This window comes from Rhinolophus sinicus, linkage group LG17 (genome assembly GCF_036562045.2).
Source record: "Rhinolophus sinicus isolate RSC01 linkage group LG17, ASM3656204v1, whole genome shotgun sequence".
In the NCBI taxonomy this organism is placed as follows: domain Eukaryota; kingdom Metazoa; phylum Chordata; class Mammalia; order Chiroptera; family Rhinolophidae; genus Rhinolophus; species Rhinolophus sinicus.
The window spans coordinates 12618995-12639129 of record NC_133766.1 but is presented as its reverse complement, the minus strand read 5'-3'; the positions used below and the strand labels follow the sequence as shown (position 1 = coordinate 12639129).

The following is a 20135-nucleotide window of genomic DNA, read 5'->3' as shown; positions in this document are numbered from 1 at the left end:
GAAAGGGATATTTTCTAAACACGTATGTTATAACCATGGAGACAGATTATTAAATTGGGGCATTAAGTTCTCCAACTGGACCATGTTCTCTTCAGCAAGTTAGAAAAACAAAAAACCTGTCTTAACAACACACACACAGCCCCATGGGAGCCGAGAAATCATGTCGGCCTGTCCCCTCAATTTCAAGATGAAGATCCAGAGTCAGGGGTTTGTCCAAGTTTCCGCTAATAACTGCTGAGAGTTGCGGGTATGGAACCCAAATTGCCTGAATCACAGGCTAGTGTCCTTCCTCTCAGATGGCGGAATCAGGACGGACTCATGGGTCAGAGGTGGTGGGTTCAAATCCCAACTCCACCCCTCACTGCCCAAGTGATTTTGGTCAAGTTGCTTATCTTTCCTGAGCTCCACTTTCCTCATCTGTACAATGGGAATACTAAGAGTTCCCTGTAGGATCACACATGTAAAGTGCCGACTCTATTCTGGTCCCTTTCTAGTACACTACATTCTCCACGGGCCTCTTGCTTTGCTCCGCACACACCTCCGCGGTTACTGAGTGGATGATTCTGAAGGCAAAGCATTAACAGGGGTGACATCATTCTATAAGCAGCATTTGCATTATCATGAGAAAGCCATTATTAAGACCTTGCTTCAAAATGAGTGTAATGTTGCTCTTACAAGAAAACCACTAGAGCTATTTATATTTTGGAAAAATAATGAAGAACTTAATTACATGTGGGCCTAAATAAAGAGAAATCGATGTCTTCTCTGTCCATGAAAGTTATTAGCGTACAGGATTACAAGGAAAGTGATAACCAAATAAGATGCCTTAACACTGTCTCTTGAATGTAGCAATGGAAAATATGTAGAGCTGATATAGCGGTGTCTTCTAAGGAACTGTGACACTTACGTAGTGTCCCTGCTAAAACACGAACCAGCCACCCAACTAAGAAACAAATCAGACACCCACATTGTACAGAATGAGGCTTTGAGTTTTGTTTTGTGGGGTTTTTGTTTGTTTGTTTGTTTAGTAGTAGTTAAAAAAGGCAGCTGGGAGAATGGACTTTCTCATATGGTAACCAAGGAGATTAAGACACAAGCCCACTAATTTTTTTACTGGTGTTTTAGCCTTAGATTTGCTGTGGAAGAAATCTTTGGCTGGCTGAGTGACTCACATAGCATTCTACTTACCAACCACCAAAGACAGGACTGCAGTGTGATCAGAGAAGGCTGCCATCAGGCCAGGCTGCCTTTTGGCCGCTGACCATCCCTTTGCTTTTGAGACCACAATTGAGGAGCAGTGATAAGGGGAAGGAGTCGGGGCTTTTGAGGATGAGTTCTCTGTAGGTATCTGATTTTCCCAGCTAGTTCCCCAGGGCCTATTACCTAATGGTTTTATGTGACCCATATCTTTCATAACATTTATGTGCAGAGGTAAATCAGCCAACTAATCTCTCACACACGGTGTCACCTTGATTATTCAAACAAGTGAAGAGGAGAAAGAACCCAAGAAAAGAGTGATAATTAAGAAAACTGCACTGGACTTTGAAAAGCCTATCTGCTCGCCTTCCTACTGACAGATAACAGAGCATGTGCTTTTGAGTCCGAGTGGCTGTGGCTTCTATAGCTTCATAACACCAGGCATTTAGATCACCCACTTCAATTTTTCTCCTTACTGATCAAAGAATTAGATAATCGGACTTGTCCCAACCAGACTTTCCTCTGACTGAGAATCTGAGCTCACTGGTAAGCTTGAGTACTCACTTTTCAGCATAAATTTATGGAACTCTGGTTTACCAATTTGAGTCTCTTGTAAGTTTGCCTAGCGGCAGTCCCTTTGCGCTTACTCAGCTCTAAATGAATTGATGAATCTGAGTATTAGACCTTCCACTCAAAGGACCAAACCCACCAATCCCACAAGAGCAAGCCATTCCAGGGAGCCAGCTGGCCTCTCTCCTGACTGCAACTGACTATACTGTGTACAGTATACACTATAAACAGTTTACACATTCTTCCTCGATACAGCCTGACTTCTGATGAGTTCAAACCTAGGCAGACTTGTTGAATGTAGCTGGCCTGGTGTGTAGCCATGACACTTTCCCCAGCCTCTAAATGTGTACTGCTATGTATGAGACCAGACTGCCTCCTCACTCACCCTGCCCTCCTTTGCACAAGTTCTCTAGTCTATAAGTGAAGCACTGAATATGGAGAAGAGAGCGATGGCAAAATAATAAGGACATTAATTTGTTAATGGCTGCAAAGGTGGCACCAAGAAATACTACGAAGAAAAATAATGCAGAATCTGGCCTGTTAACAAATTTAGGTACCTAGGAAGGAACGCTTAGAAGTTTTAGCATCACTAAGACAGCTTTTCAGATGCTGAAGCAGAAACTAACTAAATGGATCCTTACTGAACAGCAAGAACTATTGGCATGCGATCGCTCGCATCCTGGAATAGTTTAGCACTTTGGAATGTGGCTGAAAAATAACCAGAAATAATGGCAAATTGCTGTTACTTCATCACTTCACAACCTTGTCCCTCAAAATCCAGATAATAAGCACATCCTTGAAACCATCCCTAAAACCGGTGACCTTGGCTTTGGCACCCTTTGAGACTAAATGTGATTTCTGCAGCAGCCCTGCCTCAAATTCATTAATGATTATGTGTAAAATGCACCCCTCCTGGAGCACACAGAGGCTTCCAAATATGTTTCTCTCGTTATATCATATGAGCTTTGAAGGTGAGGTCCCACACCATTTCTGCAGCAACGGATCACCCCAGCCAAGGAAAGTAGAGCAGGCACCTGGGAACTTACTTTGGGACCGCAGCCCAAGTCTTTTTTAACCGATAGATGGAATTGGACTGCAGCGCCGAAACAATGGCCCTCAAGGAGGAAAAATTCTTCAGGATTCGACATTCCTGTATGGAGAGCGATTAAAACATAAAAGGCATTTAAATATCAATAATACAGTGAGTCGGTGGTTTCCTGTTTTAGAGGTATCACAGCTGCTATGAATTCTTACCACTAAATAGGCAGCTGTATAAATACTGCACATCAAAAAGTGGCTGCTGACTCCCACCCCGGTCACTGAAACACTTTATAGATTTTGGCTCTGTGTGCTTGTTTTTCTCTCCTTTAATATATTTTTTGCGTTGTTGTTACAGTTTTATAGTTTCCAGCTTTCCTAATAAAAACACGAATGGAGGTGAGTCTTCAGAGCTATGCTAGAGAAAGCAAACTTTCCTCTGCTGAAAGCACACAGATGCCCTGAAAATACACATGAAAGATCCCTGTATCCTTTGGGCCCACAAAGTGAATTGGGCAGCAGCCATTTGGAGGTCAGATGGTATCGAACATCTCATGACCAACCCTTGTCCAGAGAGGTGTATATAACTTGGCAATAAAAATTCACCACAAGTTGAACTTTGGCTTTCATGCTCTTAGCCAAGAGGGAATATTTTTATACACATTCATTTAGTTTCAAATTGGCTGGTGCCGCAATCATAAACATTCAGAAACACCTTGGTACTTCAGTGTTTCCAAAATAACCTGGACTTTTAAAATCAAATCCATTTTGGCAGCATTTTAAAACAAAATAGAAAGAGAACAGGAAACATTCTGGATGTCATTTTCTGGGTAAGGAGAAAAGTTCCCTGATCCTAAAATGTAAGCTACCACACGGAGTCTGTAGCCTCAGCACTCAGTGACGGTGGAGTCCAAGGCCTGCTGAATGAATGGCAGGGACAGCAAACCAGTTAGGGAGAGGGTTCCATGCTTGGCTGCCATGGGGACAGTGGCGACGTGGGGAGAGTGGACCATGCCTTCTGTCAATGGAGATGCTTCACATACAGGCGTGTGGGAGTGTTATACAAACACTGTTTACAGTAGAACACGCCATATGAGCTTGCGTTCAGCTTTGTGCAGAACATCTGGGGCAAGAGGTCCCAGAGTGGTTGGGCATAAATACACACTGCTTAAAAGATGATTTCATGAAGTAATGCTAATCCTGAATATAAAGGAAAAACAGCATTCTCTAACAGCATGCCAAAATCTGGCTGCTTAAAACTATGCCAAATAAACAAACCCCCAAACATTTTCTTGAGAGTAAATGCCAAAGTACTTTGCAAAAGTCATGCCTACTCTTTTTAAATGCCTCAATGCCTTCCCTTTATTTAAAAGGGGAGTGGGGGTGGGGAGGAGAGGAAGGGAGGGAGGGAAGAGAAAGGAAGTTGGGGGGGGAGAGAGAGACAGAGAGAGAGAGAGAGAGAGAGAGAGAGAGAGAGAGAGAGAGAGAGAGAACTGAATTACAGTCAGTCTGGAAACCATAGCCCATGAGAGCACGGTTCAACAAAGGTTCAGAATCCAAAAATTATGTTCTAAAAATCAGGAAACTTGCAATAAATAAAAGAACTCAGGCACAGATATTTCATGCAAATTATAATAAACATATGGAACACATTATTCAGAAAGGGGCTTAAGCCAAGGGTTTAAAGGAATAGAAAAGGCATCTGGCCCGATTTCTAGAAAAGGAGGTATCCTTCCAAGAGATATGATGCAAAAGTAAAAATGCAGCCGTTAGACAGTCCAAGAAAGGATAGTCACATTAGGTCAGAAATACTTTCTGTGTGTAAAATTATCATTTTTCAAACACCCTCTCAATAGAAGTTCTGATTATAATGCAGGAAAAGTAGAATAAATCTTGGCAAGAAACTACCTGTGAGTTTCATTATTTTATTAATTTAGCCTACACAATTTCAAGGGACACAAATGCTCAATATGAGGAAACTACATTGCCAAGAGTGTGGACCCTTGGCTTTTAAGCACACGGTATGGGATCTGGAATATACTTTAAATTATTCCACTTGTATTTCTTATTATCACATAAATGCACAATTTATATTTAATTTGGACCAAAAGTCATTGTTTGAGCCACACTGTTATACATACAGATGCTATATTCTTGCTACAGATTTTCTAAGCAGTTATATGGATTAAAGGTAGATAGATTAGTTTCTTTTGAGATATGTAGAAGACTGTAAATGATATGGTATTTATGCTAAAAAAAGAATATATATATATATATATATGTGCCTTAATGCCTTCCCTTTATTTAAAAGGGGAGTGGGGGTGGGGGTGGGGAGGAGAGGAAGGGAGGAAGGGAGGGAAATATATATATATACCCTTCTTCACATATATATGAAGAAGAAGAAGACAGAGAAATTCCATGCGCTGTCACCCTCTATTAGAACTTGTTTTGTAGCTCTTACCTGTTGAGAAATAAGCTCAATTCAGAATAAGAAATATCTAAATTGCATAAGATAATCTTTGTTTCTTACTTTCTTCATATACTAAAAAGTCTCTGGTAACAGACCACCTAAAAACTCTCTGGCACTATTATGGCTTTACTCTTTAATCAAAGACAACGAAAGAGAATGTGAAAAGAAAGAGAGAATGTGAAAATTTAAGCATTATGCTCTATCGATAGGGGCTTAGTGATTATATACATATATACATATATATGTATATATATATTTGTGTGTGTATATATACATACATATACATATATGTATATATACACACATATATGTACATGTGTATGTGTATATATATGCATATATATATAGAGAGAGAGAGAGAGAGAGAGAAATGTGTTTAGGTTGAGGGGTGACCCATATAGCTCAGAATGTGGATTAATAGGACTAATTATGTAACTAATAATTACATAATAATTATTTTTCAACATGGTTAATTACATAGCTTTTGCTGATGTAATTTCTTCTGCCTAGAAAAACACAAATTGTCCCCAATCTTTAAATACCAAAAACCCTATTATTCAAAGCTAAATTCAGATGTCATTGTATCCATGACGTCTCCCTTGACCACCCCAGTGGGAAGGGATTTCTCCTCCCTTCACCTCTACAGCACTTTCCTCACATGGTCCTACTCCTCTGCCTAGACTGCGGTAATTCTAGCATATTTTAGCTTCCTTGTTTGACTACAGGCTCCTGTAGGACCAAATTTATTGTGTTTATCCTATCTATGTCCCCCAAACCATAAAACTGTAGCTTACACATTTTAGAAGCTCATGAAATATTTGGTCACCAACTGACTATATACCAGTCACCTTCTCCTCAATGATGAAATAAGATGCTGATAAGTGAAGGTCATATTGCATGGAAGCAGCTGACCCAAGAGACCAGACTGACACTCAGGAAAGTATATTTGAGGCCCAGGAATAGACTCTGCCTCTCCACCTTCAGATGTAAGGCCCCTCAAAAAGCCCCAGATTAATGTGAAATCTGTGTATCTGAGTCCTTCAGAAAAAAAGATTCCAGATTCCGAGAAGGAACCAGATCTTCAAACCTGCGGGAGGTAGGGAATGGGCACTCACTCTGGGTTGAAGAGCAGTCTGACACTTAGACTAACAGTTTATATTTACTGAACACAGGGCAGAACCAGTACCCTGTCTCTGATAACAAAGGAAAAAGCAGACAGAACGTCTCACCCTGGAGAAGCAGTAGTGTACGGCTCCACGAGCAGAAAGAAGTGAGCAATGGACCAATTGTTTTTGAAAGAGAAAAAACAAATAAACTCCCAAGTTAGGAAAGGCAATGTTCTTTCTTACGTCAGAAGAAAAACAATAACAACAACAAAACCCAGCAGGCCCTCACATACAGTCTTTTGATTGCCTTTCAATCAGATGGACAAACCATTTCAACAGGGTGATGGAACAGTCTCTAGTATCTACTAAACACAAAGAATATTTTTAAAAAGACAATTACGTGAGCGATGTTAATCCACTTCTCGATGATTCTGGCTCTCTGCTGAGTTTTGAGTTCTTTGCCCCCCAGGACGGTGCTGACAACGCATTTGGTGAGGGTATTAAATTGAGAGATGGTAGCGCGGATGGTAGGAGCCAAATGTTTGTTTTCCTTCTTATCCCTTTGAGACCAAATGCAGCCCAGACAGTGGTGAGGCACCACTTTCTTGAACAGTTGCTAGAATAAAAGAGAAATCGACCGTAAGGACAACACATTTCCTATGGCAAAGCACGTCACCTGGGTCACCTGTAAATTGGTATTTTTGTGAATAGACAAATAATCCTTTTCTACTTGATTTGCCTCTGGTGTTCATTTCAACAGGCAAAAGTAAATAATTAATATATGAATTGATCAGAAAAGCTCACATTCTCTTTCTAAATCTGCTCAACTGAGCAAATGAAACACAATGACCAGAAGGAAATTTAAATGCCCCAAAACATTTTGAGTTTTCCGTCAAAGGAAAGCCAGGTAAAAAAATCTATACTACTAATCCCCCCCCAAAAAAAAAAAAAAAAGGAAAAAAAGAAAAGAAAAAGGTGGTCAGGTTATTTTGACGTCCAAATCATATCCTGGTGTGTCCTGGGCACTCATGATCGTGAATTATCTGTGACACACATGAATGCTCCATGACCACCTGAAAAGTGACCCACCGAAGTACAACACATGTGCGGTTCATTGATGTCACTATTTCACGTTATTTAAAATGAAGAGAGTAAGAAGCACATGAAAGGAAAAGTTATTCAACGTCACACAGTAAAAGGAAGAAAGCGGGATGTGAAGCCTGGTTCCCAGGTCTTTGCCTAACAGTCACGATCCATGACGTTTTCCATCTTTCTCTTAGGCTGTCAGTTGTGGAACAACCATAGTAACAAATCTGTTGAACAAAGCAGATGCTCATTTGTACAACAATTCAATACAAGATGGGTAAGGATTTGTGTAAAAGAGAGAACAGCAGGATTTACTGTACACAGACTGTCCGGGGTACTTCAGAGAGTTTATTTGCATGCTCATTACGCGGAAACTCTGCCATTTTTTATGCTGCTTTGTTCAAAGGGGTGAGTACAGAAGAGCTAAAACCATTGTGATAATTCACAATAGATCGTTTTCTTTAACTGGTATTTACCAGCTAGATTAAGCTATGAAATGTGACTGACGTAATCAAATCTGTCCAGCTAAAAAAAAAAATAGTCAAACTTCAAAGGTACAGGAAGCCCATGTGGAAATGAGCTGCCACATAGTCACATGTGGATTTGGCAAATTTATTTTATCCTAACTTATTCTTTGGCCCCTTTGCAATCCTCCAAATAAACAGTTCAGATCTTGAAATACTGATGATTTTAAAGGGAGAGAAATATCCATGGAACAGGGTAGATTCTGTGTCACCACGATTAAAATTCTTATATCCCTGGGTGCATTGAGTGCCAAGGGAAAAGCCCCTTCACCCAGAATTGCAAGAAGAGCTTAGGCCTGAATTATTCAGATGATTGATTCCAGTCACATCTTCACTCTGCATTTACAGGCAGAGCTTCTCTCAAGGATTTGAAAAGACTTAAATCACATTACCCCACTGCCCTCCCCAGGCCACCAGTACTGTCATTCCCCAGGGTTTAAGTAGAAGCATTTCTGAGGCACAAAGAGAAGACATACTGCATCCATATAGGTCAGCTGCTCTGCCACGAGATCTTCTGAGAAGCACGTGAACTCTGCGGACCCTCCACCCTCCAGTTCCTCTTCCTCTTCCAGGCTGATGGAGCTGGCGCTGGGAAATCCATCTGTTCACAGACGGAAAAAATGTAGTTATTCGGTGCCACTGTGTATAACCTTGTTTATAGAGTCAAACTGAAGTTTCCTTTAGGAAGGAGAGGGCTAATCCTTCAGATAACCCAAAGAGAGAGAACAGGAAGCACAATAACTCTGAGTGGAATGGAGGTTTTCACATTCTCTGCTTGTTCTTCGAGTATTATGTTCAGAGGCCTTTTGTCTTTGACCAACCACTGGCTCCTAGGCCAAGGCCAGAGCCAGGTGAGGCAAAGTCTAGAAAAGCAAAGCTGGGCTACATTCAGGGGGTTGCCCTCATCTTGGGCTCTCTCAAACCCTCCCGTCAGCTCAAGGCCTAACCCACTACTTCCTGAACCCTAAGTGTGCAATTTTTAATTATGGAGTCGGGGAGGGTGAGGGGTATTTACAACAGAAACCGAGAAGGACTGGGCATAAAGGCACGGCAGGCTTTGGGGAGTAGAATGGGCCATTTTGGTGTCAGAAATGCTGATGGAGCCCTCAGAATTCTTTGAAAGTCCTTAGAATTCTCAAAATGCTTGAGGTAGCTTTCAGCTTCCACCTAAAGTTAAACATGCACGAAGCAGAATAGTCTTAAACTAAGTTCACCTGAACCTTATTATAGATAAGATCACCAATTAGCAAATTGTGTGGGGCACAGCCTGAGTAAGGAAGTAAAAATCACAATCTAGGAGTTCAGCCCAAAAGCTGAAGGACTCAGCACATGGAATAGGACAACCAGTCTCCATCTTGAAAGACTGGAATTGGATGAAGTTTAACTTGAACCCCCAGCCTCCCTTCCCGGCAACCTTTCCTCAATTCCTGGGTTGTTTCCAATCTCAAACCCCTTTCACACTCCTTGGTCTCCTCTCTGTTAAATCTGTTCTCAAGAAACAAAAAACCTAGGTGTGTTCAGTTATAGCTTAGCAGAAATTTAAATCAGTGTGTTACTACTTCCGCAGAATGTTTACATTTTAAGCCTTTTCTCTCTTTCTTTGTAAAATACAAGAATTTTGGGCACCTTGATCCAGTTGGGGTGGCATTTTCTTAGTTTTCTAGGGGAAAGAGGGTGCTGAGAGTGGGCCCTACATCACTTCTCCTACTGAAGCGCCACGTGAGTCCTTGCCAGCTCTGGTGACGAGTATGTGGTTTAAGGCTGGCCCTCTCACCCCAGAGTTGAAGGTGCTGATGCGAATGGGGCTGCGTTATGACTGGAGAAGGTAGGAAGGGATTGATCGCTGCCCTTCCAGAGTTGGGGACACAAACAGGTATGAGCTAAAGAAAGATAAAACCCCAGGATCTCACCACTTTTCCTACACACGAATCTGGTTCTCTCTCATTCAGTGCAGGATTAAGACATTTGAAAACCCCAAGCTAAGATTCAGAATGGGCCTCTCAACCCTCTTGCTCGCTTCTGTAGAAATCTACCCCCATCACTGTGCAAGGTGGAGGCTGACCCACTTCAGCCCAGGGGCATACAGGGTAAGACTTTACCCTCTCATGCATCTAACACTCACAGCAGCCTGGTATGTACCTTGGATGTTGCTATGAGTGAAGATTACAGGCTCCCTTCTCTCTGGGTCCTAGTCCATGCTTTCACTGTTTCTGTTTTCGACTCTCTTCCAGAAGTGTAGAAGTAAAAACTTGAAGCAAGATTTTACTTGTGGAAAACATGTAGGAGAGGGCCTGTTGCTTTTGCCGGCATGAAATTGGGTAAAATAAATGCATGGGAACCAAGCTCCTCAAATTCCTTTTCAGCAATGACAACTGTACTTAATAATCACCATTTCGGGCTTTCTTGATTAAAAATTTCCAAACTTAGAACAAAATTCATTCCTGGGTACTGCCTGAGAGCCTTTCCAAAGTCCAGCAACCGCCCTCTCTCCAGCCTCAGCCAAATGAGCTCTGCCTTCCAGTCCCTGGGTCGGAAACAATGAACGACTGGTCCCACCGGTTCCCCAATTAGGCCCAGAGCCAGGGGCAGCCCCAGTGGGGAGAGCTGGGCTCTAACACAGCGTTTTCCACTTCAGCACAAAGACAGGCAGGCAGGCCCTGAGGGGAGTGGAGGTCCAGCAGCTGGAGGGGTGCCCCTGGTATTCAAACATTCCCGGCAGATGAAGTCACCCAAGATATAGCGTCCTTGGCAGGCAGCTTCTAATGATGCAACTGCGTTTTCCCCTCACTGGTCCCCCCTACACAAAAAACTCAACAGGTACTGTTTGGAATTTAAGGTTATTTTCTTTGGCGCTGATGCAGCTTCCCTTATCGGTGAGGAGGAACCATTTCCTTTCCCCCACTGAGGAAATCAGGCATCACTTCAGGGAAATGACTGTCAGAAGCTTCAAGTGGGTCAGCCGTCATGACAACCATCACCCCGCATGCCGGGGAGGGGATGAAACGTCATGCTGAAAGGCTGTCCTAACCTCTTTCTGGCTTTCTTCAAAGCCTGGTGTTCCAAGCACCCCACGACCTGCAGTGCTGGCTCTTCCTTTGTCTTTGAAAATAGGCAGTCAATTCCTCAAATAGGAAAAAACAGCCATAGACACTTCCTTTGATGAAGCCATGCGACATTAAATGACCAGTAATCTGCGTGGGCAGAGGACAGATTACAGTGATGCTTCCTAGCTCGAGGAGAAACACCTCTTCCCAGTTTTTGGGAGGGCAGGAGCAGACCTGGATGGAATTCCTTGCCTGCTGAGTGGGGGTCATTGTTGTGACGGGTTTCCATTTGGCAGAAGGAGGAGCCATAGGCAGATAAAAAACAGAGCAAACTCAGGTTCCGCATGGGACATATTCACAAGGGAAGATAAAAGGTCACCAAGGAGATCACCCTCTCGATGGTATTAGAAGAAACCCTAGGGAATGATTTCACTTCTTTGAGCCACAGTTTCCTCATCTATAAAATGAGGGAGCCAGACTAGATGGTATTAAAAATCCCCTTTGCTCTAAAACGCTAGGGCTCTGTAATGAAACACATGAATAACTTTGAGCATTTTATTTTACGCCCCCCATCAACCCCCTACTAGCTTGTCTGTTGGAGGGAAACCAAGGTTTCCTCTTCAACAAGCGTAGGACAAACATTTCCTTAACGTGGAGGTTGCAGAATCAGAATCTAGCTTTTTCTCTGGAATTAAGCAAGTACTCACTGTCAGTTTCTACTTCTTGCTTGTGAAACTGCTCCAGAAGATTTTGTGCTCTTCTCTCTGGGTCAGAGCCTGGCATCATCTGTTTGAGATAATCCAGCAGTTTCTGTAAGCAAGGGAAGTGAGGGGGTTCTCGGAAGTCCTCCGCGCACTGGTCAAGCCAGGCCCTCAGGATTGAGGCAATTGCACTGAAAAAGAGAAACAAAAGTGTCACTGCACACAGCTGGCTGTGGGGACTCCAAACAAGCTGTGGACCCCAGGGACTAGCCCGGGTACACCCCAAGAAAACCTGGGCAGGTGGTCAATAGATAATTCATCTACAAGTTGCTGGCAACGCCAATGAAATTAAAGCACTTGAAAACAAGCTGACTACATTTGATTATTTTAAGTGGTGGTTGGGGAACAGGGGAAAGATAAATTTAAAAAAAAAAAAAGGACTATAAGCTTTGGAAAAATCCATACAGGACCAAAAAAGACATGCAGAAGAAGATTTACTGAGTCTTAAAGTAACTTCAAAGCAATCTGTACAACTAGACCGTGTGTTTCCAATTCTGGATTCACTCAAATCAGAGACCACAAAAATCCATTTTCCTAACATTTTAGGAATTAACTGACTGACAGTAAGCTAGAAATCTAACTGATGAAAGGAAGTATCTAGGTTTGGAAGAGAGAAATGCATATATTTAATTTTACAAAGATCACCAGGGTTGCAGCATAAGAGCCAAAAATGTCCTCACAAAAATTATCCTTTTGCTCCTCAAATTACAAGATGAGACTATGTTTTGAGCGAGAAACAATAGGAGCAGAGAAGTTATGTTTTGAAAGGTAAAAAAGAAAACCTTGATAAGCAAAGCCACTGTCGGGGTGATTTCCTTTGATGGCTCAGCAGAGTCCACCTGGGGTGAAACAAGGTCCAGGGCACAAAAAGAGCCCCCTCTGGACCTGTCACTCAGGACACTGAGCTGCCTAGGTTAGGGGCAGCCCCTCATTCAATGAAGGAGACAAACAGTGGACTGACAAAAAGAAAACCAAGTTTTGAGTGCTATTATTATATGCTTCATATTCAAAGAAGACTTTACAGCCGATCCAGAGTGAGCACAGGTTGGCCTGTGTCCCATGGAGAACACAGCAACGTCACCCCATTACCATCCAGCCACCCCCAGAGCCAAGGCGTGTTCACTGATGATGGCGGGAGAAGATGGCAGGGACGATAAATTAATGAACGCATGTTCTCTTGACAGAGATGTGACACTTTGTTTTCGCCGAAGACCTAACTGACCCAAATTTTTCAGCTGGAAAAATGTTTTCAGCAAATTTTAAAATTATCTCATTATACCTCAAAGAAATTGTCTATTGTAGTTAACAAACGGTAAAGAGACTAAAAGTATTATTATCCATATATGGGAAATTGCAGGAGTGTCTAAATTTCACACGTCCCAATTTCATACCAGGGAGCTGGACTATGATCAATGCATAAACACAGCTAATGTCAATTTAACGCTTAACTTTTGGAATTGATGTACAAACAGAAGAAAAATTTGTTAACTGTTTTCACTGACGTGGATATCATGGTTTCACTAATGGGGACACGAAGGCACTTGGAACTATAATAGTCACATATCTATATTGCAAACAGATGACCTAAAACTATTAAATAAAAGTTGGAATGTAAAACCATAAAAAACTAATAAAAATAAAAGAAAAAACAAATAAAACCATAGAAACAATTCAATATTTTCTGAATCTTTAGTCTGGATTAAATAAAAAGATAAACAAAAGTTTCATTCCCTTCCAGAAAGCTAGAAGAAATTAATCTGGGCTCTGAGATTAATTGAAAACATGACTAAGATGAAATTAATGGACTTCTAGTCAGGGAACCATTGCTGTCTGGTTCACTTGTTATGTCATCTGTGATGTATAAATGTTTGTGTCCCCAAATTCATATGTTGAAACCCTAACCCCACAAATTGATGGACTTCTGTTTTTGTGAGAGCCCCCACACAGCATTCATTATTTCTTCTTTTTTCACCAAAAGCAAATACCAGAAAAGGATGAAGCAGAAAAGGATGAAGAGGTATTCTAATATTTCATTTTTATAAGGCATATGACTTTTTCTATGAATAACTTCCCTTCTTTCCTGACAAACCCATAACTGTGGTCGGCACAGAGGTGGGGCGATAGCTTAGAACACAGAAAGCCTGACATTTGCATACATCAGGTGGACTCTTACAGAACAGTTGTACACTTCTCAAAAGATGAGTGAATTAATTTAATTAGCACTACCACTCAGTTAATATTTTTTAGTATTCCAGTGAGAAAATGCTCTTCCAACGACACCGATGGCAAAACAGCTATGGAGGGATAATAATTAACATCATACCGTCAAAATGAAAAAAACGCATCAACCTCACAGTGAGACCAGCAACCCAATGGCCCTAATGACCCCTCAGAGCTTCATAACGTAAAAAGAAACCCAGACAGAAATCCAAAATTACAGGTAAAAAACAGATATTAAAATAGAATAATGTATTATTTACTCCTTTACCTCCTATAACTGTTCATTCTAAAATTATAAAACTGATTATTTATTGCAAAAATGTAGGTATTCGAAACGTGTATAAACTAAAACAACAACATATCTGCTCCCCTTTCATTCTAATCCCATTCCCATGACTGTCCGATAACAGTTTGGAATTATATTTTTCTAGACTTTCCTATGAATATGTATACACATTTAAACAGATATAATATGCATATGTAAACCAACATGGCTTTTTCCTCCCACGGAATCGTATGTCACCAACACCTCTCCATTCACTACTTCTGGATCTTACTGTTTCTCAGGGCTACACACTGTTCCCCTGCATGAACTCACCATTATTAATGTAAGTCTTCTACTGGTCTGCAAGCATTTAAGTTATTTCTAGGTCCTCACAATGACAAACAATTACGAAATGTATATCCGTGTTTCCATCTCTGCATTCTTGTGCATTTCTACGGGGCACATTATACAGAGCTTATTTTTGTGGGAAGCTGCAGGCTCGGAAAGTCTGGGGAAGTTCTGAAGAGGGACCTTACTTAGTCCAGACTGGATGTGCCTTTAGGTGCAAATTTTGCCCTCCCCAGTCTGATGGTCTTAACCAGCTCTATCTACTAATCTACCCGTGCCCTCCCTGCAGCTTAGCCTAAGAGGACTTTGAAAGTTCACTGAATCAGCTAGAAAAAAGCATTTTCACACAAGAGAGGAATGAAGGGGAGGGGGCTGGAGAAAGAAGAAAGAGAAGAAGGAAAAGACATATACAAACAGCACAACACAACACAAAGCAGACCCCTGCTCTCCTATCAGCAGAGTGTTTATCAGCCTGCCAGGGAGGGAGGCTTTCTGGAAAGTTCTGGATGAGTGCCCAAAGCTCACAGGAGCTTTATGTGGGCCAGTCCTGAGAAGAAACTTTCTGTTCTTGATAAACTAGGAAGCGGATAAAATGCGAAACTTTTAAGATTTCAAATAAAAAAGCACCATCACAAAATCATGACAGAGACACCGGGGTTACTGACCAACAGCTTTTCCACCTTACCCTTCTTCGTTCCACTCCTGAGACCGAACTTACATACTAACCAGAACTGGTTAGTTGGGAGGATGTAAAGAACCTTCGTATTGAAGGAAAATCCTGGTGTAAAGTCACAAACTTACAGGAAAGGTGTGACTGTTACACTAGACAGGCTGCCTGGCTCTGTACACAGAACAAGAGAGGAAACTGGAGAAGGAAATCCTGATTCTCATCTTGGCTGCGCCACCTGTGAGCCAGTGGGGTTGGATAGGTTACTTGAAAGCACTGACCCTTACCTGGAAAAGAGACATAATAATACCTGCCTTCCTCTACCTGACACTGATCAGTTGTGATTTCAAATGACATAATGTTAATAAGGACACATCTCGAGATACCTGGAGAGAAACATAACTGTTAACATAACTCTTCTAACTACTTGCCATAAATCACGACAGGAAGGAATTAAGAAAGGCAAAATGGCTCAGTGAAAATCAATCAGCATTCACGGTAATCAACTCAAAGGATTTGCCTCCCATCATTGAAAGAAAGGCATCGACTACAAACCATGCTACAACAAATGTGGCTGCAGGCTGGAGGAAGACGGCCACTGTGAACAAGCACCACACACACTCACACCCACACCCACTGGAGGCATCCTCCTTAGGACCAATCACCTCGGGGACATCCAACTGTACTACAGACTTGTGAAGCCTGAAGAAATAATTTCTGAAGTCAAATGGAAAGATTAAGATTGTGACATAATCTAAACTCAGTAAGGAGAAATGCCAGTACATGGACCTCCTTTTCCAAAGTCATCTTTGGTGGGTTACAGAGCAAAACGCCTCAGTCCCAAGGGGAGGTGTAAGTTGGGTACGTGGCCAGGGGCAGGGGGCCAAAATCGACAGCAGAAGGGACAACTAGGGTTGCTCTGTCTACCTCAGGCATACTGGCAATGTGTAAAACGTTGTGGTATGTGAACCTTTTCCAACCTACTGCAAACCTCCGTAGGGAAAGGAAGACATGCTCAGAGGTCGACTGGAACTGGATGCAGCTTCTAAGATACTATTTCCTTCGAAGAAAACAGACCTCTGGGGAGAATTGATTCACTAGTTAAACTAGTACATACTTATCGAGTGCCCTTTATTTTCCCAATTCACAAGAACTACTGATGTTATAAATATCACAATCGAAGAGTCTAGCATCCCATAGAAGGATTTACCTTCAGAAAGAGCTAATCCAGTCAGGGATCCAGGGAGGACCTCTCTGAGGAATTCATGTTAATGCTGAGATCTTAAGGCTAAGGAAGAGTTCGTAGGTTAATGACTGGGGCAACAGCATATGCAAAGGGCCTGAGGTGAGAGAGAGCAAAACACTTTCAAGGGACGTAAAGATCTGTTTCAAGTACAGGAAGAAAGAGGAGGTATGGAACATGATGAGAGTGGTTCTACTTATTTGATTTCCTAGCCAAACAGAAATCACACTTAATACTAATTTGTTGGAAGATACTAGCCAGGTGCCTTGGCTGAGAGGTACAAAGAAATAGTACAAAATATCTAGTCACGCCTGGGGACCTTCAGGCATGCAATGCAGAGTAAGAGAGCTGCGGTGAGCATTTAAATGGCTATTATGCTCAAACCACAGATTTTAAATGCATACAGAGATTTTTACGTAAATGTATTAAATCATATTAAAATCCCATGAGTCGTAAAATAGAATTGGTCAAATGTTTAATAAAAAATTTTCTAGGGATGAAGTCATCTCTCCCTTGATTTGTAATCTCCAAGCCAAGACATAGAATTACTATGACAAAAGGAATATCTGTCCATTTAGACCTCTTTTCTCTCCTCAGACATAATAATTTATTGTCACTTAATCATTAGCAGAAGATAAGACATGGAACCATTTTTCAAAAGTAGCAAAATGTTTTTCTATTTTAGAATATTCTCCAAGAACTGGAACTTTTCTGATACAGCTAATGAAATGGTAAGTTCTATGTGGAGGGTGGGCCTTGGAAGCAATGTGACATGCGACACTGCCAAGCTCTGAGGGTCGGAGCCAACGCACTTTGCCCTTCAGGGAAAGACAGCCAAGTAACCTTGACACTGACTCTGAGCTGGACCCTCCACCTTGTTCTCCTAGTCACAGAGCGGTTTTCCTGCTTCAGGAAAGGTTGCCAGATAGAGCCTGCCTCTCAAACCTCCAGCTAGATAGTTTTCCTGATGAGAAAGAACAAAGAAAGGCACAGAGAATTTTTTTCCTCATTTTTTTTTTTTTTTTTTCTGAAAAAGCCTGGAAGGGATGGAAACATTGTTATCCAAACTTGTCAAGATTATCTTGCAGTGCTTTCTTGTACTTTCCATTGTACGTGTTGGTACTGGTGGTGAGTAAGGATTAGAACACTGGGAGGGAAAGTGAAAGAGAATTACGAGAGGCCCAAGGATATCAACGCAAACAAAGCCACAGTGAGAGCGAAGCAGCGAAGGCAAGTACAGGGCACAAAAGCCAGCGAGGGGCCATGGAGCAGCTAAAGAAGAGACACAACTCTGTGGTGAGGAGGAGGAAGAAAAGGACTGACAGGAAAGACATACAGAGATATGGAGTAAATATGGCCGGAAAGGGCCAATAGGGAGGTAAACCCAGAACCAATGACCAAAGTCAAGGGTGTTTACACACCTGTCCTTCATTCCCAAATTACACGTGCAGGCCCTAGCGGGTGAAGGTAAGTTCACAGAAACTGAAGAGAATTACTGTGCGTAGACTTAGCACCGTATCACCAAACCGCCCTCGGTGCGTCCATGACTGCAACCCGTTAGAAAAGGAAGAAGACTAAGAGGGCCCCGACATGCCTACTTTTCAGGAGCAGCGTAACACAGCCTCTGGGGCAGACCAGCTGGGATCCTGGGTCTGTGGCTTCCTAGCAGTAACCTCACCTCTTTACGCCTCAGCTGCCTCAGCTGTAAAATGCGATCTTAATAGATCCTTCCTCATAAAATTGTGAGGCCTACAAGAGGCACTACAAGGAAAGTATTCAGAACAGTCCCTAGGATATACCGAGCGCTCAAAAAATATTAGCTATTTTTATTATTTTAAAAGAGGAGAATTGCAGACTGTGAGGCTAGGACTAAAGGCAAAAAGGAACTCCACTCAAGCACTGTCCTGCAGTTGAGAAAAGCGGTTTCCCACGGGTATGAGTTCACAGTTCGGATACAGCTCTACAGGTATACTGGCATTCAACAATTAGGGAAATGGGTGGCAGATGGTAGAAGCCAGTTTTCTCCCTGTTGGAGAGGAAATTTACAAGTAAGCAAGGGAGGGAGGCTAGAATGACCCACATGGTAATGGATTGAAGTTGGAGCCATCGGTGAGAAGTCATGTTTAACATAATATAGATACAGATGGTTCTACATAGAAATATTTACAGACATGTGCATTTACATAATTCGTACCCACATAGTTCCTAGCCCTGTTAGCTGAGAGGACCTAAAATAAGGGACACCCCAGTAGCCATAATTACACCTACCACCCAGATCTTGGTTTCTACTACCATTCTTCAATAAGAAGAACCAGGTCTCCTTGAAGAAATGGGTGATTGTAGGCTGGGGCAGGACATACACAACATGAACCTAGAGCCTCTTACACACAGTAAGAAAGGGGTCAGAAAAACTGCCATACAGTAAGGAAGGGGTCAACAACACAAAGGTACCCACAATGACAGCGGTATGTCAAAGTGACACAGGAGTCAACCAAAAGAGCTCCCAACAGCTGAAGACGGAACACTCTGAGCAACCAAGTAAATAAAGCAGCACTGCATTAGAACCCAAAGTATAAAATAAATACCCATGCGGCCACAGTGATTTAAATAAATAATTGAATAAATTAATAAATGGGGAAGACAAATCTCCCATGCAGAAATTTTCCAAATGAATTGGGTAAATACTTTACCCTAAAAGAGGGGGGAGCGTAAGTCTTTCAGTGTGGGTTGTGCATGGTGACTTCCTTCCAAACAATATAGCATGGAAAGAAAGGGGGAAAGACAGACGTTTTCCATGGAGGAACCTGAAAATTACTACTTTCGCCAGGTGATCAAGGCCAACCTCAGCCGTCATAAATCATGCTGACAGCAAGCATGCTTGATACCATGTGATGAGAAGGGCACTTTGTCTCTGTGATATTCCTCTCAAAGCCTCATAAATTCAGTCAAGTTATGAGGAAAATATCAATCTAACTATGAGAAAATTCCAACAAAGGGGCATCCTACAATGTACCTAACCGGTACTCATCAAAACCATCAAGGTCATCAAAAACGAGAAAAGTCTGAGAAACTGTCACAGCCAAGAGGAGCCGAGGGAGATATGACAACTAAATGTAATATGGTATCCTGGATGGGACTCTAGAAAAGAATATTGGTTCATCAATTATAACAAAGGTACTAGAAAGTTAATAAGAGTGGAACCTGAGGGAAGTGTATGGGAACGCTGTACTATCTGCTCAAATTTTATATAAATCTAAAACTGTTGTTAAAAAAGTCTTAAAAACACACACACACACACACACACACACACACACACACACACACAAAGACCAGACAAACAAGAGGGTCCAGACTAAGTACTTCAGAGAAATATTCTCATTTTCATCACAGGGAGAGAAGCAGAGGCCATATAGTGTAGAGGTCAAGGCCTGGCTTAAATCCCAGCTCATTCACTTATTCACTGTATGACCTTGGACGTGCTCCTTAACCTCCCTCTGACTTACCATCTGTCAAATGGGACTATTAATACTCAGAGCTACTATTCTTACTAAGCAGCCAATTGATTCTGGTTATTATTAGGAAGGACATTACCACTC

General features: G+C 41.9%; 1 protein-coding gene across 3 annotated transcripts in view; it reads right to left on the bottom strand.

The window, feature by feature from the left end:
• Nucleotides 1-20135, bottom strand: part of RGL1 (ral guanine nucleotide dissociation stimulator like 1) — a 210435-nt gene that overhangs the window by 29447 nt on the left and 160853 nt on the right. For all 3 annotated transcript variants that reach the window (XM_019738703.2, XM_019738870.2, XM_019738786.2), the window contains 4 exons: nt 11743-11927; nt 8468-8592; nt 6782-6997; nt 2814-2917 (listed from right to left, as the gene is read on the bottom strand). In XM_019738703.2, the coding sequence (XP_019594262.2) occupies nt 2814-2917; nt 6782-6997; nt 8468-8592; nt 11743-11927 (630 nt within the window). The remainder of the gene's footprint in view (nt 1-2813; nt 2918-6781; nt 6998-8467; nt 8593-11742; nt 11928-20135) is intronic.